The 10,917-nt window shown below is 33.6% G+C and overlaps 1 protein-coding gene across 4 annotated transcripts in view; it reads right to left on the bottom strand.

The window, feature by feature from the left end:
* Positions 1-10,917, bottom strand: part of Parg (poly(ADP-ribose) glycohydrolase) — a 114,709-nt gene that overhangs the window by 35,982 nt on the left and 67,810 nt on the right. For all 4 annotated transcript variants that reach the window (XM_015498895.2, XM_015498896.2, XM_015498897.2 and 1 more), the window contains 2 exons: positions 10,017-10,092; positions 5,101-5,248 (listed from right to left, as the gene is read on the bottom strand). In XM_015498895.2, the coding sequence (XP_015354381.1) occupies positions 5,101-5,248; positions 10,017-10,092 (224 nt within the window). The remainder of the gene's footprint in view (positions 1-5,100; positions 5,249-10,016; positions 10,093-10,917) is intronic.

Below are 10,917 nucleotides of genomic sequence, written 5' to 3'. Positions count from 1 at the left end.
GGGGGGGGGGGGGGATAACACTGTATAAAAGTATAGAGGTATAACACCGTATAAAAGTATTTGCCTGTTTGCATGACCTGTTTCATATTCATTTAAAAGTCTGATGGTAACCAGATGTCCCACAATGATGATAAATTTAATTTATTTCCAATTTCTCAAACTCTTCTACAGATTCAGGCAGCATACTCATAGTCATTAGCTCACTGAGCCTGGATGCATGATTGAAGGAATGGAATTGATCTGCAGATAGATGCAGTGTATGGTTAAGAGTCTTCTAAGAAGGGAGATGGCAGAAATCCAGACATCAAATAGATGATGAAATGGCCATTTCCATTAAGGGAACATCACATCACAGATATTAATTAGGAGGCACTATAATAAAGTTAAGTGGAAGTGGGAAAAAAACACTGAGTTAAAAGTCACCCCAAATGTCCTTAGCTTGACTTAATTACAGATCTGAAGGTGAACCATGGATCTGCAATTTTCTATCCATTTTAAAAAACATTATTGAAAGACTAGAGTTAACTTCCAAGTGATCTGGGGATAAATGATCTTTAAAAATAAACTTTCTTTAAAAAAAATTCCCAGAGAATTTTTCCATTTATTTATAGTTACATTAAAGGCAGATGACAAGGGACTCCTTACTACTGTAAATGAAATGAAGTAAATGAAACAAATTAGTTTTGAATATAATTCCCAAGATTTTATTTCTTTTTAATTTTTTTTTATAGTTGTAAATGGACAGAATGCCTTTAATTGTTTATTTTTATGTGGTGCTGAGGATTGAACTCTACGTCTCACACATACTACTAGGCAAGTGCTCTGCCACTGAGCTACAGCACTAACCCCCAAGATTTTATTTCAAGGATGTAAATTCATCTTAAAAACTGATGGGATATTTTGTTCTAGGTCTTCAGTTCAAATCCAGTTTAACTGCTAAAAATTTAAAACCTTTTAAAAGTATTATTTGATATACCCAAATGATGACAGTCACATTCCTGACCTTCAGAGATCCCTGAGTACAGGGTAACAGGAAAGACAGTGGAATGAATCTAACATAACTTTCCTATGTATATATGTGAATACATCTCAGTGAATTTCAACACTGTGTGTACCCACAAGATTGGGGTCCCAATTAGAAGAAAATACATTCCATGTTTGTATAATATATAGAGTCTACTGCCATGTATAACTAAAACAAACAAACAAAAAAGAAATATGGATAAGCCAAAATTTCTTAAAATTTAAAAAATTGCGATAAATACCCTTTTAAAGAACATAACCCACTGGATTTTACAAAGCTATGCACCCACATCACTTTCCAATTACAAAATATTTTCATCTTCCCTCAAAGAAATTTCTTTAACAATTATTCCTTATTTCCATTTCTCTTTAACCACTGCAACCACTTATCCACTTTCTATCTCTATCAAGTTACCTATTCAGGACATTTAATATAACTGTAATCATATAATATGTGGCTTTTTGTGTCTGACTTCTTTTATTTAGCAAGTTTTCAAGATTCGTCTATTATATAATAAACAATGTTTTATATCTATACAAAGGATATTACTCAGCCATAAGAAAGAATAAAATCAATTTGCATTTTTTAAAAAAGAATATAGGGCAAATACTCAAAGTACTTAGTTGCCCAATAATGGATTTATACCACTTATTTTTTTTCTTTTTTTTTTTTTTGTAATCTTTTGCACTCTCACTTCCCACAGTATTTCCCACAACTGTACCCTTTCTAAGTGCTTATGTAAAAACTAACACAGCCAGCCAGATGACCAATATGTGAGTTGAGGCAATGCTGAGAACAAAAGGGGCCTGTGTCTATCTCTGTCTCTCTCCATTTCAGTACAATTTGGATCACTAATTCAAGAATTGTGAATGAAATACTTCAAGTTACAAGTCATTAACTTTGTCTGGCTAACTAGGGTTCCATCCAAGAAGAAATTCTTTGCCAACATTCCAATCCTAATTTCCTACATAAACTCAGGTAATTAACAACTTTTATTTTCTTAAAGTTACTTACCTCAGCAAAATGGCAGAATTACAAGGATAAAAATTAACACAGAATTTTATTTATTTATTTATTTATTTATTTTATTTTTTTTTTTAAGTTATACATGGGCACAACATCTTTATTTTGTTTATTTATTTTTATGTGGTGCTGAGGATTGAACCCAGGGTCTCACATGTTCGAGGCGAGCGCTCTACCACTGAGCCACAACCCCAGTCCCGAACACAGAATTTTAAATGAAGCAAAATTACTCACTTAAAGCCCCTTTACCAAAGAGTGTCCACAAAAGGTATGGAGACATCAGTAAAAAGGACGAAGTAAAAACCTTGAAAATTCTCCCCTCCCTAAAATCAATGAGAACACTGAGAGAATCACAGCAAAAATCAAAAGTGGAAATAAACTAAAGTCTTAAGTAATCCAGGCAGTGTTTATTCAAGGAAAATTGGTGGAATCTTGGTTAAAAACAGCAAGCTTAATGGTGTTTTAATTTGCCTTATTTTTCATTTCACTCTCCCAAGCTCTGAGGTAGCCTTAAAACCCAACTGTCCCTAAGCATAGTGAAAACTAGCAGCCTGGCAGCCACAAGAAGAGGCAGAAGAGTGACAAACATCCTTCAATTCTCCGTTCTCAGAGAACTGTCATTATTACATTTGTCTGGTGTTTCTCTCAAAGACCTCACTTCGAAGGCTCTTTATTTACTGGACTTAGTGTTCCCAGTGTGAAAAGACTAATTCCCAAAGGTTAAATGAAAATAAACACAGGTAACTACTTAAAATTGAGGCTGCCTGAGGTGGTGATTGTCAGTTAGGGCAAATAATAGGCTAAACAAAAAGCTTCAAAGAAAAGGCCTAGGAATAAGATGTCCACAAGGGGCTTAAGAAAAGTTCTAACATATTCCTGGGAGTCTGGAAGACCACATGCAAGCCCACAACCATGTAAATGCTCAGGCCCTCAGCTCTCTCCCCTCTTGCCTAACCTTAAGGCTCTGTGTAAAAAGGAAGTGAAGAATAAGGCAGAGTCAATAACTGTAGATGGGAGTGTTAAAAGGTGAGTCCCCACATGTACAAAGATCATTTCAGCACAGACTGTGTGACTTACTGGCTCCAACCATTTAAGGAAATCTGCATTAGAATTAGCTGACCAATAATCTAATTGAGTAGAGACAAGAAAGAATACAGACTTTACAGCATTTGTTTAGGAAAGTTACTAAACAAACAACAAATAGCAACACTGAACTCTGATGAGGGAAAATCTCATTTGCGGGTTGCCACATTATATTATTCAAAATGTCCAGTTCTCAACAACAACAAAAAAGTAAGACATGGAAAGAAATGAGGTAATATAATCAATACCCAGGGGAAAAAGCAGTCAACAGTAACTTATGTTGGATTTACTAAACAAACATTTTAGATCAGTTATTTATGGAATGACATAATTTAAAAACTTCTGCACAGCAAAAACAATTAGGAATATGAAGACAGAACCTACAGAATGGGAGAAAAGCTTTGCTAGTTACTTTTCTGACAGAGGATTAATATCTAGGATATATAAGGAACTCAAAAAACTTAAAATCAAAAAAATCAAATAACCCAATTAATAAATAGACAAATGAATCGAACAGACACTTCTCAAAAAGAAATACAAATGGCCAACAAATATATGAAAAAATGTTCAACATCATTAGCAATTACGGAAATGCACACCAAAACTATACTGAGATTTCATTTCACACGAATCTGAATGGCAGTTATCAAGAATACAAATAATAATAAATGCTGGAGAGGTTGTGGAGAAAAAGGAACACTTTTACAATGTTGGTAGGATTACAAATTAGCACAACCATTATGGAAGTCAGTATGGAGATTCCTCAAAAGACTAGGCATGGAACCACCATGACTCAGCTATACCACCCCCCAGTATTTATCCTAAAGAATTAAAGGCATCATAGTATAATGATATATGCATACCCATGGTTATAGCAGCAAAATTCACAATAGCCAAACTATGGAACCAATCTAGATATCCATCAATAGATGAATGAATAAAGAAAATGTGTTGTATATACACAAGGGAGTTTTATTCAGACAGAAAGAAAAATGAAATTATGTCATTTGTAGGAAAATGGTGGAACTAGACAGCATTAAGTGAAATAAGTCAAACTCAGAAGCTCCAGGGTCATATGTTTTCTCTCATATGTAGAAACTAAAGAAGAAAAGAAAAAAGAAAGGTGCTGGGGAGTATCCCATGGAAAACAAAGGGAGATTGGTAGAGGAAAGGGACCAGTGGGGTGGGAGAAGGGGAAAGTAATGGGGAGTGATATTGGCCAGATTTATATTGTTATATTGTGTGCATATACACATATGTAACAGCAAATCTCATCATTATGTACCAATACAATGTACCAATGAAAAATGTGGAAAGAGAAAAAAATTAGTTATTTTAAATATGTTGGAAGAACTAAAGAAAACTGGCTAAGTAACAAAAGTGTAAAGATAACTCTCAAATAGAAATATTAATAAAAAGATATTATAAAAAATCAAATAGAAATTCTGGAATTAAAAAATACAATAACTAAAAATTCATTAGAGGGATTCAAAAGTAGATTACAGCAGGTAAAAGAAAGAATCCATGAATTTGAAGATATGTCATTTGAGATTATCCATTCTAAGCACCAAAAAATAAATAAATAAATAAAAGAAGAAAAATGAACATAGCTTTAGAAACTTATGGGACACCATCAATGTACTAACATAAATAAATAATGGCCAAAAATTTAACAAATCTGATGACAAACATTGAACTCGCAAGCTCAATGAACTCCAAGGAGGATAGAGTTTAAGTCCATACTTAGATAAATCATAATCAAACTGCTGGAAGGCAAAAAAGAAAAGGTGGAGAATAAAATGTATATTCAAGATATTTTAGGAAAATGAGACTATAACAATTTCAAAAAGGAAGTATAAGTAATGTATAAAAATACTGGGACTAGTACCCATCAGTAGCCTCAAATCTTCACAACAGATATTCACAGGTAGGGAGGACTTACCCCATTTCCAGAATTCCCCCAAACTAACCTGTGATAATAAGACATTCATTGTGATCCAGCACCTCAGTGAAGAGCCGTGAAACAATCAATTCAGGATTGATTAAAAAGCGGATTTCTTCTTGCACAAGTCCTGCACTGGTTACTCCACCTCCAACAAAACGATTTGCAAAATCCACCTGTTTAGGAAAATGTGGCATGTTAAATAATGATCTAAAATACCTGAATTATGATAAAGAAGCACATGCCAAAAAGTTCTAATCTTTTTATTTCCCATGAAAATCAGTCCTCAAATGACTAATGTTCCCAAGGAGTCTGAGTTATACTTGTGTACACTCGTAGTTACATTTGTGCCTTACTTTTCCCATTTCATTGAAGTTAATATGTCTGCATGTTTCTTTGGATTCCAAAAGTGCATAAAGGACCTCAGAAAAATTGTTTATGGGCGAAATATTATCTAGGAACTCTTATTTAATAAACCTTATTTGTGCTCCCCTGGTCATAAGTCAAGGGAGGTCTTCTGCTTGAAAGGTTTTAACATTATTTTCCTACATCCATACTTAACCTCATTTTATATATTTCAGATGACTTTAATACAGCAATCAAACACTTGTCCTAAAGAACTGAAGAGTTTAGTAGTTGACTACTTTGGGATAATACCTCTCTTAATAATATTATATCTTTCTCTTCTGTGGAAGAATAAAAGGTATGGAATTTTTGTCCTAAATCGCCAAATACATGAACATTACCAACTTATTTTTTGGGTACCAGGAATTGAACTCAGGAGGACTAGACAACTAAGTCACATCCTCATCCCTATTTTGTATTTTGTTTAGGGACACAGGGTCTCACTGAGTTGCTTAGTGCCTCACTTTTGCTGAGGCTGGCTTTGAACTCTTGATCCTCCTGCCTCACTCAGCCTCCCCAGTGACTGGGATTACAGGTGTGTGTCACCATGCCTAGCCACCAAATATTTTTAAAAAATATACCTAAGAAAGAAAGAAACCTGGTATAAGAACAAAAATTCAACTAAATTAATATTTCCAATGTAGTCTGAAACCCATAAGCTTTTTTTTTTCTTTTCTTTTCTTCAGTGCTAACTATTGAACCCAGGGTTTTGCAAATGATAGGCAAGTGCCACCACTAATCTGTTCCCCCAGTCCTACATAAGATTTAGGTAAAAGTATTATGAGATCTACTGATGAAGAAGAGCTACACAATCCTTGTGAGAATGCACTCAAGCTGCCAATGTTAATTCAGTTTATATAAGAAATGGTGTCCATCTTAGCCTTAGGTTATTGTTAAGAGTTAGATTATACAGATACATATAATTTCTGTACATACATATTCACACACACAAGTAAAACAGAATTTAAATACTGTAAGAGAGGGTAATATGCTTTCCAACCACTGTAAATTATAAGATTTCTTCAAATTTGTTTGTATTCTCTGAGGTAACTGATACTAAATGATAACCTAGAGCTAATTTTATAATAGAGTAGAACAAGAATTATGAATCAGGTCAGGTGTACTGGTACAAGCCTCTAATCTCAGTTAATCAGGAGGTGAGACAGGAGGATCAAAAGTTAAAAGTCCCCCAGGGTAATATACCAAGACCCTGTCTTATTTAAAAACAAACAAACAAACAACAAGAAAAAAATCCAATAACTCCTGCCAAAAGAATGTAAATCTTTTGCTGTGTGAAAGTATATAGAAACTTACAGAAATCAAAATAGTCTTTACTCTTTTGTGTGTATGTGTGTGGTCCTGGAGATTAAACTTGAGGGAAATATATCAACAAATTCTTAAAATGAGTTTGAAAATCATATATTTGGTTTTGTATTCTTTTTCTCTTTTTTTGTGGCATTTAGGATTAAACTCAAGGATGCTCTACCATTGAGCTATAACCCTAGTCTTTTTTTGTTTTGAGACAGAATTTCACTAAGTTGCTGAGGCTGGCCTTGAGTTTATAATCCTACTGCCTTAGCATCCTGCGTCACTGGGAATATAGACATGCACCACTGCACCTAGTTTGTATTTGTAATTAGCCCTAAAAAAAGGGAGGGGGCTGGAGGGCAGGGGGTGCCCAGTAACTCTTTAGCTTATATAGAAAAACAATTTTTGATGAAAATGTTAGTTAGATTGGTTACTTACTACATGAGGTCTTTAGGGACTGAATGATTTGTGGCTTAAACTGTTTAATAAATATTTACTGTGTATTGTGGTAGGAACCATGGGATACAAAGATGAATAAGAAGTACTCAGCTCCTGGCCTCATAGGATTTGCAAGTTAGATGGATGGGAGTCAGTAACATAAGCAGATTGGTAAGGTGATAATTAAAGAGCATGTTAGTATGTATTTGTTACTTTTCATATAACAGAATTAACTAAATCTGAGCATGGGAGGAAGATTAGGAAAGCTTTACAAGAGAACATGGCATTCGATCCAGAGTTAGCTAACATATAGCTTGAGGCAACCGCTATACAAGGGACACAGGGAGAAACCCAAATGTAAACAGCTACATGAGAGGAATTATGGTGGCTTCACTGTAAAATACATCATGTGGATAGTTATAGTTGGTGATAAAGTGGTTTGGGGTCTAGGGAATTTTTACTCAACTTTGAAGTTTCTGAGAAAGATTCATATGACAACTGGACCTGTGTCTTAGTAAGATACTTCAGGCTACAGTTTAAAAAATAAACTGGAAAAGTGTAACATTAAAAAAAAAAAAAAGCAATTAGATGACAAGCATTATGAGAGCAGGGGCAAAGTAAGGGGGGAAGACCCAGCAAAGAAATGAAATTAAATGAAATGAAGTGCATTTGAGAACTGAGACCATACTGAGTGCCTGCAAGTGTAGTTGAGATCAGTATAACTTAATTTTTACTGGAATAAGTTACAGAACAAATAAAATACAACCTCTATCCAACTTATGTACTATTTGATAATGATCATGAAACACATGCAATGTGAATGCTATTGTTTACTGAATAAAAGGTCAACAATTCATTATTTGCAAGGTGTACACAGAAATAAATGCACAAAACTCAATATGCCTCTAAAAACAGGGGTCTTTAAGAAAATAAAAGTTTCTGCTACTTAAAAAAGTTCTTAATAAAGAACTAAGAAAGAGGTGATAGACCTGTTCTAGTACATGAAAACAAGCATATTAGTGTTTCTTTATTTTTAATCACTCATTTTATAAGTTTCTTTACTCTAACGCTACTTTATTCAGATTATTCAGCTTCTGAATTATAACTTGATGAAAAGAGAGAAATGATAACGCTCCTTAGAGAGGTTTTGTTGTTGTTGCCATTCAGCATAATGTAAATTATGTGCTACCCAAGGAGCTTTGAAGCATTGCAATACAATATTCCCTGATCTCCTGGGGAGATATAGCATGGGTTGGGAGAACAATTAATAGTGCTAGAAGCCTTTATGGTATTCTTTTAATCTACTGAGGTCTCATATTTCATCTATAATATATTCCAGGGAAGTGAGGAGAATCTCAGCTTCAACTGTTGTTAAGTAATTCCCTGTTGAATTATACTGTAATAAAAGGTCAGCATTCCTGTGGTGCTAACTAAGAATAACTCTGTTCAGTTCATATGTATTAAGAATACCCCAGTTTACCCAAGACTTTAATGGAGAAAATAATCTCATAAAAAAGGGAATGTGGGGGAAGTAATATTCATTTCAAACAGTTTTTAAGTACATTTTGAAATTATGTTTTTGAGTAGAAGAAAAAATATATGATTGTACATATATTAAAATATTTTTTGGTGGTTTTTGTTTTTGTTTCTACAAATGTTAAATCCAGGACAAACTGTCAATTCAATTTTCCTAAATACTTTTGTTTACAAGTTCAAGTAATTACTAGGAGAAGGTGATCTGAAATAAAACACAATTCACTTCCTTTAAAATTTTAATTACAAATATGTCTAAATAAAAGGCCATTCTAAAAAGAATCTGATTCATCAGTCATTTGGAACATATGTATATCATAACTATGCACAAATCAGTCTAGTTAAATTCAACTATTTTCTCAACATTGCTTTCTTTATAGCTTCTAACCCAATATAAGCACCAAATAAGGATCTAAGAAGAAAAATCCCCAGTATAAATGATATAATACACAAGCTTCTTTCAGAGAAAACTAAGTTTACAATGCTCTTACAAATGGGATAAAAACACAAATCACTAATATATTGTCTCTGATTAGTGAATTTTTTGAAAAAAATGCTATGAATCAAAAGCAAAATATATGCTCAGGTTAGGTATTATGAGGTTTTAAAGCTAAATATATGAAGTGTTTTGTTAAGCTCTTTTGCTAAAAATATTTTTTTAACTAATGACAGTTACAAAATAATTACAAAGATTGAAGAATGGACAGAATTACCTGCTCTCTAACAGGAAAAAAGACATTAGCAAGCATAGCTAGCTCATGTGCTTAAAATTGTTATATATAGGAGAGAAGCTTTTCTTATCAATCAGTTTTAGATGTCTGCCTCCTAGACCTAAGGCTGTTGGTGGCAGAAAAACATCTCAAGCTGGTCATCATTTGGGGCAGGGCAAGAGCCTTCAAAACAAAGAACAAAACTGCCTGTGACAGCTTGTCAAGAACATACCCTGGGAACTTCTCCACTGTCAATCTACAATCAGTGTCTGAACCAAGAGGAACTGATGTTGTCCAGATCTTGGGACTTTCTGTCAAAGGCTTTTTAAAGAGGCACATGTAAGAAACAGAGAGCATACACTGGCAAATAACAACATTACCAAGGCTGTCAAAGTGATCTGTTTGGTGTTTCTTTCCATTCTGCCATGATGCTTCTCTGCATTAAATCAGTTTAGGAGACAAATAAACAGCCTTTCAAATTTCCTTTTGTCAGAAGCTTGACAAGAAAAAAAGTCTTCAACATGCGCACAAACAACAGAGATTTACCTACCTGTAGCATGCCTTGTCCATTTCCTTCTATGGTACCTTCATAAGTAATATGCAACCGTGTCAGGGGTTTGTCACATCTATAATATAAAAATATATTCCCTTAATTTTTTGTTAATGATAAATAATTCATTACAGACAAATCTGAAAATATAGGTATCTAAAATATTGAAACAATTCCAAATCTCAAAAGCCAGAAATAGATGACTGCTGTCAATATTCCTGGTACTGAATCTCTCAAACTTTTCCTTCTAAAAATCTATAAAGAGGGGTTGGGGGTGTGGCTCAGCGGTATAGTGCTCGCCTAGCACATTCAAGGTCCTGGGTTCAATTCTTAGCATCACATAAAAGTATATAAATAAAATAAAGGTATTGTATCCATCTACAACTAAAAAATAAATATTAAAAAATCTACAAAGATACATATTTAAATTAAAATTAGACAAGACATTGTTTTGAAACCTGCTTTTCCTCCTTTTAATATCAAAGTTTCTCTTCTGTTAGGTAGCCGAGAAACTTGTTAAGACATAAAAAAATGAAGATCTATGATATTTAACTATTATGCTCAAGTTCACAGTCTAAGAAAAAAATGTAGAAAATTTGGCAATAAATCATATACAATTCTCAATGGGCTCTATTTACATGTGTTTGTGAAGGGGTGTCTTGATGAAAATACATGCTATACAAATCCTGATCTGTGACATTTTCATATTAATAGATGAAAGATGAACCTAGGACCTATAAGTCACTCAGAAGACACAATTGTTTTCTTTTCCTTTCAAAAATGCTACAGTCACTGAGGTGTTGACCTGCCTTATAGTATATTAAAAATCAATTTAAATAAATTAATAGCATTTGGTATTAATATTTTTCTTTACAAGATTTTTCCCCTTGATTTCTTACTG

This window comes from Marmota marmota, unplaced genomic scaffold (genome assembly GCF_001458135.2).
Source record: "Marmota marmota marmota unplaced genomic scaffold, marMar, whole genome shotgun sequence".
Lineage (NCBI taxonomy): Eukaryota > Metazoa > Chordata > Mammalia > Rodentia > Sciuridae > Marmota > Marmota marmota.
Note: the sequence above shows the minus strand (reverse complement) of the source record. Positions and strands in the feature narration are given on the sequence as shown.